We start from the raw sequence: 19,087 nt of genomic DNA on the forward strand, positions 1-19,087 counted from the left end.
TGTCTAGTCTGATTTCACAGAAGAGCTTCTGAAGCTGCTGACAGTAGCTGAAAATAGTTATCACTGGATAGGTGTGGAGTCCATGCCTTGGGTCACACAGGTCAGAGCTGTTTTGGTGGCACAATGGGGACCTACACAGTTTTAGGCAGGTGGTTTTAATGTAATGGCTTTTTGGGGTGTATTCAGAGATGTAAAATCAGAGATGTAATAAATCGAATCAAATGAAACTTCAGAAGTATATACATTTATATGCCTACTACTTATTGGTGTTTGTGGACGTCCCAAATTGGAATTGGACCTCCTAAGCAATGCTGATATGTCTGTTGGAAACACCAGACCTGATCTCATGATCTACAGAATGCTGCTGTGATCCCAATAACAGCAACATCACTGACTTTTCCCCTCTCTCTCTCTCTTTTTGTGCTCCTTTGTGTTTTCCCCTTGCCGGATCAACTAAAGAGCACGGACGACATGGGCACGTCCGCTGAGTGCTCCAGCGACGATGAGGACTTGGAGGAGTGCAACCTCGAACATACAGGTGGGCTAGGTCAGTTTAATTCTGCTTGCTCCTATGTGGTGGTCTTTCATTTGCAACAGAGGATTAGATCCTCAAAGCATCGCCGCCCCCCCATGGATAGATAAAGTGTAACTTTCCTAGTCTATCAAACCAAAGCCAAGCATGCTGAGACACGTAGTCACACAGCTTACCAAGCTTACTTCTTCTAACGCTGACCAATTTCCACTCAAGTAGCGAAAGTGTGAACTGATCACAGATCATTTTCCCCGTAAGCTACACCAGTTACGAGCTACACTTGCCCATGGGGTTTTCCGAAGTGGTTAACATGCTCACATTTACTGCTAATTTTGTCTTCCCCACTCCTTATGAGGGCACAAGTACAAAATTAGTACGGAGACGTGACATGTTCTCTGCATTGATGCTTCAAAATGTATCATATTCAGAGGTTTCTTTCTGCAATGTGAGAGTGGATTGCATTTTGGTCCATGATACATTTTGAGATTTCTCTCTTGAAATTTGCTTTCAGCCAACTTTACAGTGTGATATGTAGAAGAGTAACTGTGATGGAAGTAGTGTTTCCTGAGTTCCTTTTGGTTCCCTCATCTTTCGAGGCCTGAGTTAAGCATTTGTTTTAATAGAGAACAGATATCATCGAATTTCTGTGTACCAATTTTCGTTCGATTTCATTTTGTTTTGTTTTTTTTTACTGTATCATTTCGATTGGTTTAGTGTGAACAAGTTATTCTGCTATTAGTTTTTTCCCAATCCAAAAGCAAAAGTATACAAAATCTAATTTCAAATTTGAAAACATGTTGGGTTTTGAAAGAAGTTGGGCGTGACTTTTTGATAAAATTGAAATATTGTTTAAAAATCAGATCGAAAAAAAAAGTCTGTCATCTAAATGTAAAATATAAGCAAACATGGACTAGAAACACAACCCCCATCCAAAATTCTAAAATAACTGGGTTAAATTAGCCCAGGCCCTGATAATCTATCCTAACCTTGTTTATCAGGTATACAGTTGGCTATTAGCTTTACTGCTGGGTAAAAATTTTATTTTGTGAGGGACCATGCACACAATACATTCATCTCCAAAGAGGAAAAATGCTTTTCACCAGAATTTGCTAATAAACTAGTTTCCAACATAATTTGAACACACGACAAAGCAAACTACAAAGCAAAGCACAGCACAGCCCTTAATTTCAACCTATGCCCCACTCACATCTTCAATTTTACCTCCCCCAACCAACCCAAATACGAACAAGACCCTCATCAAGGGTTACTGCTACAGTCATATGAGCAGGTTTGGACACCCCTGCTCACGTGACATTTTGTTTGGTTTCTATTTTTGAACAAATCCAGGAAAAAAATTATAATTCTGCAGATTTTAGGCAAAATATCTATATGTCAGCTGAATTTATGGTGCATAGCAAAATCGCCAGTGTTAAATCAAATATATTCATTTAAAGTGAATATATAATTCTTAATTTCTCTGGCTAAGAGTTAAATGATCACTTTTGTCAGTGTTAGAAATGTTTCTCTATATTAGTGTTAATCTAGTTACTAGTTATTGTTAGATGGGAAACTCTGAATAGTCTTATTTGAACATTATTTCAATGTTGTGTTAATAATAACACTTTTACAGTGTCCATATAGAATTATCACCATAATTGCTCACCATACGAGTAGTTGCTTCCACTTAGGACAGTCTGTTCAATTCTTCTATATGTATTTACCAATTGGCATGTTAACATTTACCATCTTCACAAAAGGTGATGGTTGAACCCTGCAATAGCGCCAGAGTGGAAGCTTGCCATGCAGCCTGCAGGGAAGGTGGTAATTTGCTCTTACATCAACACTGAGGCCCAGCTGTTACACCAAAATGTAGAATACATTAAACACCCTTGGAGATGGTAGCCTGGGGGGAACGACAACACAATAATGGTTAGCGTGAGGTGAAAAGACATACCCAGCATGCAAATAGGTGGTGCCAGAAGGTGGAAGGAGTGTGGGAGGAGCCTAAACTAATTAAACCCATTACTCAACCCAACCTGCTTCTGGCATCTTTGAACACTGTCAGTGTTGAGAGCATTTAGAGCAGCTCTGAAATCAACTCTACTCAATTCTAGAGTAGGTAACATGGAAAATTCTACACTGGTGATTTTGCTGTGTAGATCATAAATAAAATGTTAAAAATTAATAAATAAAACAAATTAATGAATCTATTTGTTATTATTAAGTAAATTGCTATGTCATTTGGATCTTCTTGGTGGGAATGGGCTTCCATAAAAATTCCCATTTTATGTTTTATTTCTCAAACTAGGCAAATAAACAGTCTTTTAAAGTGTATCTTGGACTTGTTTACACTTAGAAAAGTACCTAAATATTACATTTGAAATGTAACCAGGGGTGCCAAAACTTATGCATACAGCTGTACCCATTCAAAATGCAAAACTGACTACAAATCAGAGTCATCCGATTCTGAGTCATCATTTAAATCAGTTTCAGCCGTGAATCATTTTATGCCATGTCTGATGAAACTCAAGTGAACCATTTATGCTCTAATTAGCATTCCCACATGCTGTGAGAGGGACAGTTGCCCCACTGGCTGGAGTGTTACTGTGATCCAGGCTCTAGCCCAGGGGCTAAACTGTCCAGAAACTCCCCAGTACTTCGGAAATAGACCAAGAAAACCACCCAATAGGCTCGAGCCACACTCTTAAATGTATTTAGAATAGAGCAATGTGAGTGTAAGGAGCCTTGGTGTAAAGGTTCTCCACACTTACTATTATTATTATTATTATTATTATTATTATTATTATCTCTATTACAAACATGGTTCTGTATAAAACCTAATCTGGCCCTAAAATATCAAACAAAAAACAGCAGTTTTTTTTTAGAATGAAGTTCCATTTCAGCAAAGTAATGAACAAATAACATTAGCATGCACGGTCACATCCATTACAGTAATGGTCATATGTTAGGGGAGCTCATAATTTCTAGCTCTGCAGTGTACGGCACAGCAACAGCTAACAGATCGTGCCCTGCAGTTCTTTCATCTCAAACACCCTCATCACTTCCCACCACAAAGAGGGCTTTATCTTACACCTTACACATATGGCACTCACTAATGGCTCTTTGTCCTGTATAAATTGGGTGTCATAAATATTTTACGTGGACATGACAGACTGACAGACTGCCAAAAGGCTCTGTTTTGCTTCCCGAGCAGCCAGATTTTTTCAGTTGCTTCGTATTATACTGTCGATCCCAATTTCTTTCAAACGTTAGTCGTAGGTAGATGTAGCCACGGTGGAAGTCCTGGTACTTCTCGTTCTGTACCTCGATCTTTATGTACTCATAAAGAAAGATATTGGCAGGGCCCCAATCATCCAGTCACGTTTACACAGAAATTCATGCCATTCTAACCCCAGCATCAGTTAACGTGGACAAGCTGCATGAGACGCTGTTGTTACAGACAGTTTTCTGTAAAGCATGTCTGGCTGTTTCTCCTCAGTTCTTTGTGGTCTCTTTGAGTTCTGTTTCTTTCTCTTTTTTCGTTTTTTTTTTTGTTTGTTCGTTTCTTCTTTTTTTGTTTTCCTTCTTTTCCTATCTTTAATTTCTTCTTTTTAGACGGTGTCCTCATCCGTTTCCCAGCTATCCAAAAAAACAGCAACATTCCTGTCGCCCCGCCTCATCGTGTGCCGCATGATTTTTTGGTGTTGAGATGGATTTTTTCCTCCATTATCTTGAGCATTTGTGCCATCAGACTTCTACTTCAGCATTCCCATCTCTTGATTAACAAAGCAAATAACTGGCAACAAAATCTTTTCTTGCCATCAGAACAAAGCTTTTGGGCCCCCAAAACGGTTTCACAGTAAAGTTAAGAAAGTTGTGTTTAAAGAATGATAACGATTTATCCACTCCAGTCCCCCCAGTCCAGTCCCTACCCTCCTTCCTGCTTACAGCCTGTCTGCATACGGAGTCATTTTTGAATGCAGATGGCATAAAAAGAATTTTATTGCCACAAAAATATCTGTTTTTATCAATTTCATGTTCTCTCAAGCAGTCAGTCATCTGTGGCATGTTATACGATAGCTTTTCAGCTAGAGTCATCCTCTGGAGAGCTCTAGGTCTCTCGCTCTTTCTCTCTCTCTCTCTCTCTCTGTATTTTCTCTCTTTCTTTCTCTGTCTCTCATCCTTTAGTGCATGGCGCCATTTCGTGTGCTCCACACATAACCCCCCTCCGTGTTCAGACTAACCGGATTGGTTTATGTATGAGCCAGTTTGAGTTTAGCATCATCCCTGTGGTTGCGGTTGCAAAGACTGCTGCTGCATTTTTCTCTCCCTCGTGCTGTGTTTGCGTCCGTCCACTTGTCCTTGTCTTAAAGTATCGTCATGTGATTCTGTTCTCTGTTTGTAAAACTGTTGGATTTTCCACCCTTTTTCCCCCCTCCTCCTTTCAGGAATTCCATAAGAGGACTTGATACCGATTCATAAAAGACGCTGCGTTTCCTTAGAGAGGAGGGTCTGCTGATTGAATATTTGCAGACTCCAAGCTATTCCTGCCATGATAATCCCGTAATCTGCACGCGCATGTCTATATATTTATATGCTATATACACAATATGTACACACACACACGAGTATGAGCAACTGTGCACTCCACATATTGTTACCACGGTACTAAAGTTGGTACTAAATAAAGTACTTTACTGGACAAAATGTCCCCAGATAACATGCCCATGTGAGGCCTGTGTGGGTAGCCCAACTAGGAACCAGAAGGTTTTGCTTTAACCAGGTGGGGTTAACCAGCATGGGCCCCATCTGGGTTGTACACTACTCATGGGGCCTAGATGGGACCCATGGGAGATTCAGGTGGGCTGTAATGATGGAGCCGATTTAGAAAGCCCAACTGGGTCCCAGTAACAACACATGGGTAAACCCTCTCAGAGCCCATGCTCACCCTGGTTCCACCCATGTGAGCCCCACATAAGCATGTTGGCTGGGTAGTTACTGAGTCCTCAACAGGGCTGTATATTGGTAAGAAACTGGCGATATGATATAGGCGAGATCAATATAAGCAAGCCGATATTTTTGTGAATCAAATTTAAGAAAACTGTCATAGCATAAAAAGCAGACCATCATATGCATCAAATCTGAGTTTTAATAAAAAAAAAGACTTTTTAGGGCCCAGAGTGGTCCAGCGGAATAAGGCGCTGTCACTATAACCAAAGGGTCGCTGGTTCGAATCCTGGTCATGCTGCTAGCCATCAGCAGCCGGGCCCAGAGAGAGCACAACTGGCCTTGCTCTCTCCAGGGTGGGAATATGGCACTTTTACCCTCACATCACTCCAGTGCAATGCTGGCCGGCACTGGCATCTGCTGGGCGATGCAACAACAACTCTGAGTGCGTTGATTGCCAGGTGATGTTGCATTGGCGGCAGTCCGGAAAAAGAGGCGCTGGCTGGCTGCTTCATCCTCCCAGTGTCGGGAGCATTGCATGTGATGGGGGATATGTATAGGTAATTGGGTAATTGATGATCCAAGATGGGGAGAACATGGGTTAAAATCAGAAAATGTGAAAGTGGTTGGGGTTTAAGCACATCATCATATCGTCGCTGTCATGCAAAAACCTTGTATTTACATTTTTGTAATTTTCTTTCCGTTGTTTCCATGATGAATGGACCAATAGAAATGCTCCAAAATGACTTGGAATACAACCTTTTTGCATTGACTTCCACTGAAAGTTGAGAAGGCCTTCTCCTGTAAAGTGCCATTTTGGAGATACATGCTTTTTTGTGTGGCAGCGATGATATGCACCACTCTCTGCCACCAATTTTTGCATTTAAACTATTGATTAAATCTATTGATTAAATACGATACTGTGTTTTTTAGAATCGATACAATACTGCAAAACAAAATATCGCGATATTCCAATAAATCAGTATTCTCTTAGTACTCTGTGGTAGGCACCCTACAAATTGTTCATTCTGACGAGCTGCTAAATGCGTTTGTTTTCACCTCCTAAAAACGGTCTAAAAGTGTTCCTTTGAACGAGACAAAAGTAAAACTGACTCACAATTAGGAGCAACAAGACCCTAATTATCTGGGCAGCTGGTACACCTGAACAGCTCCAGTGGTGTGCCATGGTCAATTTAGGGTCCTTACAGTTTAGTTTGTTATCACTCCTAGCATGCAGGATACGGTGGGGTTAAACACTGCCTGGGGTAAGAGTCCATGAAGCACCATGCTTGTAGACATGTAGAGTGTGAGGAATCTTTTAAAGGTCTGAAGATCCATCACTTGATGTACAGCTTCTTTGCCACATTTAAATGCTCTTCACGCTCATTCATCTCTATTACAAGCATGCTTCTTTGTAGATAAAGTGCTTCTCCTATGGCTACCCTCAAAAAAACATTTGTAGGACCTTTATTTTTAGGAGTGTAGTCACATTATGCTGGAGTAAAGATTTAATTTCAGTGGTCGGTTCAGAAGGATTCTTAAATCCATTCATACTTTCAAATTCATGTTCTCTCTGCGGGTGTCTGGAGGTCTGGTGGAGCTGATTAGGGAGCTGGTTTTAGTTTTACTCCCATGCCTTTGGTGACCACCATTATGGCAATTACACATTCTTATCTTTCCTTCCCTCGAACACCAGATGGCATGATTTGTTCAACTCAGACCTTGAAGTCTCCCAGCTCACTCGGCTTGTATGTAGGCCTGCTGCAACATACATTTTCGTCTTTCGTCTAGTTCCTCAAGACAGTCCTCCATATAGAACAAGAAGCCGCTGAGTGCTTTGAAGCGCGCTGAGCTTGTTTTTTGCCCCATGCTGCTCACACAGAGGCATAAACCACCAGACTCAAAGGCAATTAGGCACCTCTACAATGCATGAAGCGAATATAAAGACAGGAGATTGGGAATAATGGTGGAGATTGAAGAGATGCTGTTGTTTGGCTCCATCCTGTGCTGGAGGGGTTGTGGTTATAACATGCCAGCAGGTGGCTGATCAACAGCGGAGGATCGGCTTAATTGCCCATCTATCGTGTAACCACAGATAAGACACGCCGCAGAGATCCACCCGCATACATTAAAGGAGCAATAACTAGAATCGTTAGGTTTTCCTCGCCACCACCGACTGCCATTAAAGCAGGAATGGAACAACAACTTTTTCTCCACCTGTGGGACTGTTGTGTGATCTCAGTTAAAGGGACAGCACACAGTATTTTGTATTCATAGGTCATATTAATGATCCTTACTCACCAACCACTTATAAAGAAATCTCTTCTTAAAACACACTCAGGCAGTTTTCCCAAATATCCTGACGTTCACCAGAGTATTCTTATTATTAATGCAAGTAAATTCTTAGGAAGATATCTGTGAAAGAGGCCCATCGGCCCTAAAACATTCTCAGGCTTGACGGAAGCTCAAATCATGCCCCGCTGTAATGGCAGGCTACCTTCTAGCACTTTAACAACACTCAGGGCCCCATATATTAAGTCACTAGGTGCCAGATTCAGGTGCAAATCAGACACCTCCTGTCTATGTTATGTACAAAACTCATGGCAGACAGTTTTGCATGTCAAACCCGATTTAACATTAGCATTGTTAAATAATGCTAATGTTTTAATGAACAGTGATGTAAAAATCCATGCTTTTGTAGGAATGTTGTTAGTATGTATTTTAATATTAGTCTTTGACGGAGTAATCAAACATTTCCAGCCCAGATAAGCAGCTTTTTCCATTCATATTTTCACAGGTGCCTAAAACGTTTGCACAGTACTGTTTGCACAGTATGTGTTAAAAGATGCAGTGAAAGAAGTGCCTTTGTAGGGAAGCATTATGGGCTGTTGCTGTCTCTGCGATTCAGGGTTTTTTTTTGTTTTTTTTTTTGGCAAAGAACTTTTATTAAAACTGCCCAACAGAAAAATGCAGCTAAAGACCAGCTTTTGCTGGTTGTTGGGTTCGGTGGTCTAAGCTGGGTTTTAATGGTCAAGGTGGTTGTGTTTGGACTGTTCTGGTAAATTACCCAAACTTATTAAAAACTCCAACCCAAGAGATGCAATCAAACAACAAAGTGAAAATCAAACAAATTCTAACATAAAACACAACCTTTGGGTATTTTCAGGGAAAATACTCTAATACTCAGACTAAAGTAGTCCTAACATGATAGATATGACGAGACAGAGGCGGACATACTCGCGGGATAATGTTTTAATACAAGACAAGAAAACAGAAACCAAACAAGCATAAAGTTTAGCAAAATAAAGAACACCAGACTCACATAAACAAATCTACAAATCGTGAACTGGCATGAACACATACGCAGGAACAGGAACATTAGCTCACATACATGCCCAACATGCACAAGACCAGACAAGCGACGACAAAGGGGTACTTATACAGACGCTAACAAGAGACTCACAAGGAACACCTGGGACTAACAAGGGGGCGTGGCTAAAGAGGAGACACAGGTGGAAGCACTAATAGACAGGCGTGGCTAGGGCAGACAAGACACAAACAGAGCCAAACAAAGGCAGACATGACAACAGGAGCAGGCATGACCCAATCAAAACTAAAACCCACAGCACATAGTAAACACAGTAGCTGCGTTCCAAAGACTAGGCTGAGTTAGCTGCAGCCGAGGTAGCATGGGTCCTTGGTAGGACTGTCCTATGAAAACGTCTTCTTAGTAGCCTATTGGGCACACAAATGGAACAGTCTAACCAGGCCATGTGGTGGCGTCACCGGAAAGGTCCCACCTCTTGCAGTTTCTTCACAGAAATTAAGTCTTATTACAAAAATTAAAATTTTGAAGGCTTTCGTTTCCACTATATTCGTGGACCTATTTTATCCTTTTTCCCCCACGTTGTCTGTGCGCAGAAAATTCTGGGTAACCGAGAGCCAGGAAGGATGCATCAGTTGCGTCCTCCAAATCTCTCCAAGTGTAGGCAGCATTTCTGGGCTGTATATGAAGGGCCCTTTACTTTGGAACAGCCTTCTATGACGTAGCGGCTGAGAGAGAAGCAGCCTAGGCTTTGGGATGCACCTACCGTGTGATAGCAGTGCTTTTTCTATTCATCCATCTTGGCTCCTCCCTAATTACTGTAGCCAGGACCCTCAGTGATCAGTGGCCCTCATGTAATCCATGTGGCTAAGCAGGTTAACCTGCAAAAGGGGAAACCAGAGAAGGATAGAGATCATATTTTTGCAGCTCATATTTTCCTGTATCCTGTAGTTAATTATAGTGAATAATAAAATTGGATAAAATGATAACTTCTTGTATATAAAAAACTTCATGTAATGTTAGATCATCTATAGATCTAAAGCTAGATAATAAAACATCTGTTTTATTCTGTTTGCATCTGTTTATCTCTATACAGCCTCTAAATGTAGCTTCAGCCCTGGCACGATTGGAGCTTCCAGTGAAGGCTTTTTCCCTTTTTTAATTACATTATTATTTAATTTTAAGTTTCTCTAATCAGCCTAAACAAGACCACTGATTAACACTGATTAAAACACATTACTCATTTCAGTTGTTGTTTCCATTCCTATAAAGAACAATAATAAAAACATGCAATATTCAATTCAATGTTAAATTCCATGTATATTCAATATTTCAAATAGAATCCAGTCAGTGTTTCTCCTTGCCGTTTTTTGTTGCTAGAGCTCACACATTAAGGTGGACCTAATTGAGTGGAAAGGTTCACATTTGCATGCTGTGATACACTCTCCATTTTTTTTCATTTACCGTGTGCCATCACCTCATTACGCTTTCGTTCCATGTACTGAACACTAGTCCTCGCCTTTTGTGGGTTTTGGAACCAAAATCTCTGTTTAAGCCTGAAAAAATATTTTGTCGGACGTAGTCAGAGATATGACGGTGATGAAGAATGCGTAGCGTGGCAATATCACCCGTCAGTGAGAATGCAGGACTCCTCTACACCAGTAGAGTAATCAGATCTGTACTGCGTACAGATGTTTGTAGTCACCTGCTTATTCAGTGTTTCCTCTGAAATCAAGAGTATTAGACACAAGATGTTGGAACACTGCTGTGAGGATTTGGTTGCATTTAGGCATGAAAGCATTAGTGAGATTAGTAGGGTACTAATGCTGGATCCCAAACACCACTCCACCTCATCCTAAAGGTATTGGATGGAGTTCCATCACTCCAAAGAACACAGTTCTCCAACTGCTCCACAGCTCAGTGCTGGGGGGCTTTATACCCCTCTAGCTGATGCTTGGCATCAGGCATGGGGACCTTAGCTGTACAGCTACTATATATAGTGCCCCATTCTAATAGTAATGCTTTTCTAAGGAGCTGCATATGCACAATTGAATGCCTCTGTCAGCACTGGGTGAACCTTACAGAAGCTCACTAATTAGTTTACTAATTATAAGGAATGTCTGAATAGTTCGGGACAGTGTATGAAGGTCATTCATCTACCTGATAAGTTCCAGTGGATAGTTTTTGAAGGCCCATTTGCACCTGTGTTAAAGGAGAATTTCAAGCTTATAGAACCTACATAATGCAAAGGTTCAATACCAGTTAATGGTTTTCCATATATGCCATAGATGCCATAGAAGAACCACTTTTGGTTCTCTAAAAAACAATGTAGATGGGATGTTCTCATGTAAAGAACCTTCAGAATACTGAATAAGATCTTCCTTACATTGGAGGTTCTTTGAACTTCCAAGAAGGTTCTGTAGGGAACCAAATGTGCCATAGCTGTACGGCACCTTGGTGTTTAAGAATGCTGAGTAGCTGCCAGAGCCCCTCCAGGGATGTCCACCTTCCCCTACAACATTCTCCCTTTTCTGCTTTATTCGCTGGAGATTTTCAACCAGCACAGCTACTGCAGTGAGTTACTCAGGAATAACATCTACTGTCATTTAAACTGTCAAGTTTTAATTGACAGTGTGTTGCCAATTATTTGCATGTGTGGCCTCGCTGGTGCAGCACAGTGTATATTCTACAACCATCTACACAGGTCTATTTACTGATGATCACCTCCAGGACCATTAAGCAGGATTTCTGTTTTGCTGTAGAAGTCCTTCAGAATGTAATCTTCGTCGTCAGGGATCATTTCATTTTTACTGCAGTTTTACCGTGTACATGGATTTCCAATGAGATCAACAGCCCTCTAAATAAATCTGGAGCTGTGCCGCCGATATTGACACTTGGGTGCTTAGTAGTCAAATTCATTACCATTCATGCATTCATTAGTTAGGTTTTAATAGCCTTCGTGCATTCGTTAGCTTCATTTTCGCAACAACAACAGTTTCACCCAGCAACGTCTGGATCAGTTGCGGTGTTTCGAGTCCTCTGCCCTCTTGTGGAATTCCTAGTTGAGTACTGTACAGCCTTCGAACCAAAGTCTGTGGGTGTCAAGCATAACCATCCTTTCCCTTTTTGGAACAGTAACAGGCTGGAATTTGAGATTCAGTCAAAACACTAGACCCAGGGCTAAGAAAAGCTAGCCTGTTTAGCAGCACTCGGTGAGGGTAAAACCTGTCCCAGCGTGCCTTTGTAACCTGCAGGCCTTGGTTAGATGGCATCTCTGACCTTTAACCTCTCTCAGCCTTTAACGTGTTACCTGACCCCGGCTTGCTGTGTTGTTTGTCTACTCTCCCTAAATGCAACTTACTTTAAGCATGCATCAACAACATCTTGCAGTAAAAAATTAACCCATTTTCAGCCAATTTTCTTCTCTCTTTGACGTACATCCAGACTGCACGCCTGTTTACATGTTTAAGACTAACAATAACAGATATATTTGTCTTCCGGATCACATGACAGAGGCGGCAGTTGTCCATCAGCTGTCCCTCTCGACTGTGTCTGTTTATAGTTTGTGCATCTGGTTGTAGTGTGTGAAAGTTAAAATTGCTTTGTTCTTTTGTCTCTGGGATTTTATTTTTGTTTGTTGGTTTGTTTACACACTCAAATCAGTTTCATTATTTTGTTTTTGATTTATTCTTGATTTTGGTTATCATTTTTGAATAGCTGAATTTTTGGGTTTGTTCAAAAAATTAGTGGTGCAAAATTAAAGTAGATGTAAATACCAAAACTCTCATTAATTTGATAATATGCTTTTATTTTCCAGTCTTCCTTTTTTAGATTTGGAACTACTTCAGCGAACGTTTTATGTGCTTGCAGTTACTTTTATACCAGGAGCAATTTTTTAAGCGGGCCAGTTTAGACACTATGGGGGAAAAAAAAGAAAATTGAAAGGAATTGAATTCTTATTCTTAAATAAGGCAAAAACTAAGCAAATTCTAAATCCTAAATTTTAATCCTAAACCCAAAAAAGCACATATGATTGTCGGTGAAACTGTTCCAGATCTTGATGTTCTCTTGTTTTTTGCTTTTCTTTCTCAAATTTTGATGGCGAACTTGCTAAACAATTGACTATTAAATGAATGGTTTTTCAAACTGCATGGCGAAGAAGTTGCAGTTTAGGGTTTGTCAGATTGTCAGTGTTAGAGTTTTGTTCTTTTTCGTAGATGGGCATGTATATGCTCATTGTTTGTATATCCCCATCCCTTCCTTACAGCCAAAAGCTCTAATGCCGCCCGACCGCTTCGTACTGCCTTTACATGGACATGGCAACTGACTTACACAATCACCCCCATCATTGTCATCTCCTATGTAGTATGTTCATAGGTCCAGCCCCCTCCTCACACCCCCTTCCTCCTCCTCCTCCTCCCCCCCTCTAGCTATGCTAAAATATGTACAGCCATCCATTCATTCAAACTTTAAGAGTAAATCAATCTAAGCAAAAAGTTTAATTACTAGAATGTAGATATTTATTGAAAATGATATATCAAATCCAAGGCTCAAATATGTACAGTTTTTGTATGAAAACTGGATGATTTAATGAAGAAGAAAAAAAAACAAAACAGAATAATGGTGAAGTTTATTTTTCATGTTATGTGGTGTGGATGTATGTGTTGTTGCCTCCCTGTATACTCATGTCTGAAGAATATATCTAACAAGAAATACAGTGGCTAGTAATTTTCTTTTCACAAGAAAAACCTGTCCAAGGACATTCTTACACAACTTTCTTTTGTGCACTTTTTTCTTCATGCCAAAATCATGCGGGCAATTTGTTGATGTAAGTTAACACAAATCTGGTCTACTTATTTTCCTTAACCTTCTTATTTTTGTGTACATGGTGTTTTCTTTAAAAAGCTTCTGTTGTTTCTTTTTAAATAATAAACTTACTTTCTTTAATAACTTGTTTAAACCATTGTTGATTTAGACTGTGCTTGTGTGTGATATAGTAACGTCTGCGATGACTAGCTGCTAATCATTTCATTCTTTGATAATTGCCTTGATTTGTTATTTTTCAGTCTGCATTTTTATCCTTGAAGCTGCCTACAAGTCTTTTATTGTGTAGTTCATCTATGCAAACCTAAATGGCAATAGAAGGCTGTCGGCTGCAATGACAGTCTGAATATCCCTCAACCAGAGCTTCTAAAAGGCGAATTTGTAATCCCTATAGCCGAGCTATTTTTCATTTCGGCTGGGTTTCCGACTTGCATTAGATTTGTTGAACTGGGCTACACTCCCAGCAACTCCCCCTACCTAGCAGTGCATTTGCAATTCTAATTTACAGTGTGCACAGTAATACTTTATATTGTTTTATTAGCTACATGAAAGTTCTTTATTGCCCTCAGGGTGTTTTCCCATGTATTCGTTGGAAATTCACCGAAGTTGTAAGTATCGGTGACAGCATTTGCATCTGAAGGTAGAAATGGCCATTGTGGTGGCAGTATAATGCATATTAGGAACTAAACAGGCCCCATTAGTACTGCAGCACGGCTTGTGTGTGCACGTATATTAGAAATTATGGTAATCAATACCCGCTTCATCTTAGACATAGATAAAATGACTGATAAGTCCCAAAAATAATCTGTTTTAAAGCACAGACACAGTTAAAGCAAGCTCTGCTCTTCTAGCTTGTTGGGATATGCCAGCCAGATCTTCAGATGATTGCTCTGGGCACAACTTTTGAATTAAAAGAATTCCACCTAAAAAAAAGTATTCCACCTGGATGTTAGTATTCATGGAAAAAGTACTGTTATGAATAATACAAAACATTTATCTTTCTATGTATACTAATTTCAAACCAGTGAAGGCCTCGGGTCACCAATCCTGGAATCCGAAAGCTGCTAATTGACTGAGGTTGGGTTGTGGTGGTGGTGGGGGGGGATTTGTGTGGGCTCTGGGATCATTCAGCTGTCACTGTAGCGTCGAGACAGGCCTGCCATTTTGGTTTCAGTGTAAAAACGTTCAAAAGGCACGAGGCAGGGGCAGCTGGAGAGCCAGATTTTTCCTCAGAGAGATTACAGCAAGTTCCAGCAGCATTTCAGAAATGCTTCACCAAACACACTGTTCCTCATCTGTGTGCTGGAAGATATTTTGTCCTTTCGAAATGGTTTAGTTTTTGCGGCAGTGACTCAGTGCACATTAAATATTACTGAGTCCTATTGGATGCCACAGTTATTACGCAGCGGTCCTTCATTTATTGGACACGGACCACACTTAATGCAAGAGCTCTGGTTTCCTAGACGTGGGTTAGGTTTTGTTTTTTGGGACGAAATTGCAAAGCCAGTAGTGGCTTTCACTGTTTGAAATCCTGTCGTAGTTCAAGCTTAAGTTTAACCTGTGTGTGAGAAACCGACCCAATATGGGTCCAGTTTATTTGGGTAGCCCATTGTAGATGCTTTGTAGATGCTTACTTTGCCTTTTACTTACATTTAAGTAGATTTGTGACTCTTTAAACTCCATGATTTTGGGTTCCTTAGTGATATGACCTAGGGATAACTTAGGTCAGTTAATTTACTGTACATGTAATTGTAGAATACATGAGTGTAAGAGGTCAAGTGTTACATAGCACATAGCACACATTGACCCTACACTCATAAATAATAAATGAGGCCATAGAAGAACCACCTTTGGTCCATAAAGATGCGTGAGTGAGAAGAACGTTTACCAGCCATCAGGCGATGGTTCAACAAACCACAAATCTCTATCACAAACGCAGTTCTTCTATGGCAGCGTTCAAAGAACCATCTGAAGCACCTTTATTTTTCATAGTGTAATACCAACCCTAAGCTTAACCTCAGTGCCAACTAGCCCTGGTCCTATGCTGCTGCCAATCACCAGATAGTAGGCGATGTAGATGATCTACAGGGGGCTATCTAAATATAGCAGGACGTCGTTTATTTGACTCTTGGTAACTGGCTCACCCACCCATTAAGACCTCTTGAAGCCTTTTGAGATAACTTAGTAAATGCTTTGTTTGTTTGTTTGTTGATTTATCAAACAAACTTTGTTTACTTTGTAAATTCAGTCTTCTTTCCATTTCCTTTCAACGTATTTCTGTTGCTTAGTACCAGTTACCTGGTTTTCTTTACGTTCTTAAGTCTTGTTTGCAGACCCTTCTTGTTCTTGTTCTTGTTGGGTGTCCAAATCCAGTGCTCTCTAACACGATCTCTTGTTGGTTCTCTTCCATCCTAGGAGGTGAATTAATTATCCCAGTACATGTAGAAGATCCCTTAGAACTCCCTCCTGTAGCTACACGTGCACCCTCCATTCCTCTCCCCCCAACCCTCCGTCCCCCCCTCACCATTATTGAGACCACCAAAGAGTCCCTGTCCATGGCCACTGAGGCGGGGGTACCTTGCTTGTCGGACCAAGGCAGCGATGATTGTGATGATGATGGCTTGGTGATATCTGGGTATGGCTCTGGGGAAGCATTTGACTCTAACCTGCCCCCTACTGATGATGAAGATTTTTACACCACCTTCTCCTTGGTAACAGATAAGACCTTGTCTACGTCGGCCTTTGAAGGTGGCTACAAAGCTCACGCGCCTAAGTGGGAAGCCAAGGACTTTAGGCCTAACAAAGCCTCCGAATATGGTAGGACTACTACCACGTCTTTATCCCCCAAGCTGAGCCGCTCCACAACTGCGTCCACGCCCGCCACGCCACCCAAACTGCCTGCAGGCAAAATGAATAACCGCGAGGTTAAGCCCCAGCCCGACATAGTCTTGCTTCCATTGCCCACTTCCTATGAGGTAGACAACACAAAGCTGAAGAACCCATTAATAACCTCCCCCATGTTCCGTAATGTACCCACAGCAATTCCCACGGAGCCAGGCGTCAGGCGGGTTCCGGGGGCCTCCGAGGTGGTCCGTGAATCTAGCAGCACCACCGGAATGGTCGTCGGGATAGTTGCTGCTGCTGCTTTATGCATCCTTATTCTGCTGTACGCCATGTATAAGTACAGAAACAGGGACGAGGGATCGTACCAAGTGGACGAGAGCAGAAATTACATAACCAACTCAGCACAGAGCAATGGTGCGGTCATGAAGGACAAGCAGCATAGCTCGAAAAGCAGCAACAAGAAACAGAAAAACAAGGACAAGGAATATTACGTGTGAGTGAAAGGCGGAAAAATTAAGAACAACAACAACAACAAAAAAAGAACTAAAGAACTAAAGAACTGAGAGCTGAGAGCTGAGAGCCAAGAGAGAGAGACGCTGTAAAACACTGACCGTATCGGGAGCTGCACTGAGCGAGCGTGAGAGAGTGAGAGAGAGAGAGAGTGAGAGCGCGAGAGAGCGAAAGAGGGGAAATGGCACTGTGCTGAGGTGCTGACCACTCACATGAACTGTAATATAAAGCACACTTACTATTGTAAGCATACCAAGAAGGTAAATAGCGACATTAGTGACCTTATTCTTCAATCTGGTCGAAGACGTTATCAGTGTAGAACAACAACAACAACAACAACAACAACAACAACAAAAAGAATCTTCACAGCTACATCATTATCCTAAGTGACTTTTAGAGGTATGTGATCCTTGGCGTAAAAAAAATAATAAATCTGGTTTCATTTGTTTTTGTTTTTTTTTTGTTTTTGTTTTTTTCCGTTTTTTTGTAATCCTGTAAAGAACAACAACAAAAAAAAGTAACAAGAGGAGAAAATTATTCCGGCCATTGCAAGCATGTGAGCGACACGTAGTGTTGGCATCTTACGAGAGTGGGACAGAAAAAAAGAAAAATATTTATTGTACAAAAACAGAGAAAGAAGGACTCCTGCCAAAAAAAGATCTATATATATGGAAAAAAAAGATTTGTATTGTTTATACATTAATTATATGTGGTGTCATAATTTTTTGCTCTCTGCAAAATAAGAAGAAGAAGAAGAAAAAAAAAGACGTATTATGTAGTAACTGAAATCAAAGTTGAGTGAAACTGCTGAGGACAGATCAGCCGAGCTCTTGCAGCACTGTTATTCAGAACTCGACCAAAATTATGTTCGTTTTCCAACCGACTGTGACATTGCAGATTTGTGAATTTGAGAGAAGTGGTGCATTTTCTTTTATTTGTTCATTTGGTTTCTTTGTTTTTCTCTTTTCTCGTCTCGGTAAAGCGACTGATTGTAAATGCATGCCATCTTACGCGACGATGTACGACGTTCGAGTGCGCTCGAGCAGACAAGGCCAGTTCGTTCATCAGACACACACGTTCTTCTTTTCCCCTCGAAGTGACGACAACGGCAACAACAGAAACAACAACGACAACCATGACAACACCAACTCCAACACCAACACCAACAACCACCACAATCACAACCAACCAACCAACCAACCCTGAGAACCTTCCTTTGTTTCTTTTTCTTTTGCAGCCAGTGCTGGTTCTAGATCTTTTTGGTTCTCTGGTCACATGTATGTTGCTCCATTTCCTCTTGTTCTCTTTTTTATGAAGCTGTCTGGTGCAGACTGGCACTCTACTATAAACGCTGTTACGGATGTCTATACGGAAAAATAAATCTAATGTGAAAAGTGTGAATTCTATCTGTTGTCACAGTCAACTGTGTCAAAAACGACGATGAATTTGTTTACATATTTTACTACATTCTAGCGGTTGTACTTTTGAGGTAGATAATGTACATATATATACCAACTTAAGTTGTTATTTTTTTTAGTGACTCTATTGTACAGAGAGATCGTTTGCTTTATCGGTGTGTTTCAATGGAGAAAATCAGACCTTGTCGACTTGACGTGAAGAGAGACTTTGCAGTGCCGGGAAATCCGCACTTATTTTGTAATGCACAGCAGAGAGAACATTGTTAGATTAGAGGTCTAATCTTTCTCGCAGATTTGTTTCTAAGTCGCATGGATATTTGACTACTTGACGCTGTCAATCAAATACAAGACACACTTCTTAATTGTACTGAGACTTCCTTGTTATCGGTTGTTTTTATTTCTGGAAGAATCAACGGAATATGTATAACAATAAAAACAGAGTCATATGGATGCGGACACGCAGTTCACACCATTTACATGGAGTGTGATTCTTGCCGTCGTGTGTCTCAATGCGGCCTGCCTGGACCGCCGTGAACCAGCCAGTGCGCTTTTCTCATCCTCATTGTGATGGCAGTGCCATAAGTGCATGCTTTGGTACCATAGCAATGTGACCGTGCTTTCTGTGCCATCCATCGGCCTGTGTTGTCTTTTCATCACCTTCTTTTTCTTTCATACTCCTGCATACTG

General features: G+C 40.8%; 1 protein-coding gene across 16 annotated transcripts in view; it reads left to right on the top strand.

Annotated features, from left to right (window-relative positions):
* Positions 1 to 18,383, top strand: part of nrxn3a (neurexin 3a) — a 472,173-nt gene extending 453,790 nt beyond the window's left edge. For 6 of the 16 annotated variants that reach the window (XM_072689048.1, XM_072689050.1, XM_072689049.1 and 3 more), the window contains 2 exons: positions 460 to 538; positions 16,044 to 18,383. In XM_072689048.1, coding sequence (XP_072545149.1) covers positions 460 to 538; positions 16,044 to 16,969 — 1,005 coding nt within the window. In that variant the 3' untranslated portion in view covers positions 16,970 to 18,383. Of the gene's footprint in view, positions 1 to 459; positions 548 to 13,071; positions 13,633 to 16,043 lie in introns of all 16 variants that reach the window. The other 10 variants (XM_072689058.1, XM_072689059.1, XM_072689061.1 and 7 more) reach the window with 6 other exon arrangements.
* The last annotated feature ends 704 nt before the right edge of the window (positions 18,384 to 19,087 follow it).

Source organism: Salminus brasiliensis, chromosome 10, assembly GCF_030463535.1.
Source record: "Salminus brasiliensis chromosome 10, fSalBra1.hap2, whole genome shotgun sequence".
In the NCBI taxonomy this organism is placed as follows: Eukaryota; Metazoa; Chordata; class Actinopteri; order Characiformes; family Bryconidae; genus Salminus; species Salminus brasiliensis.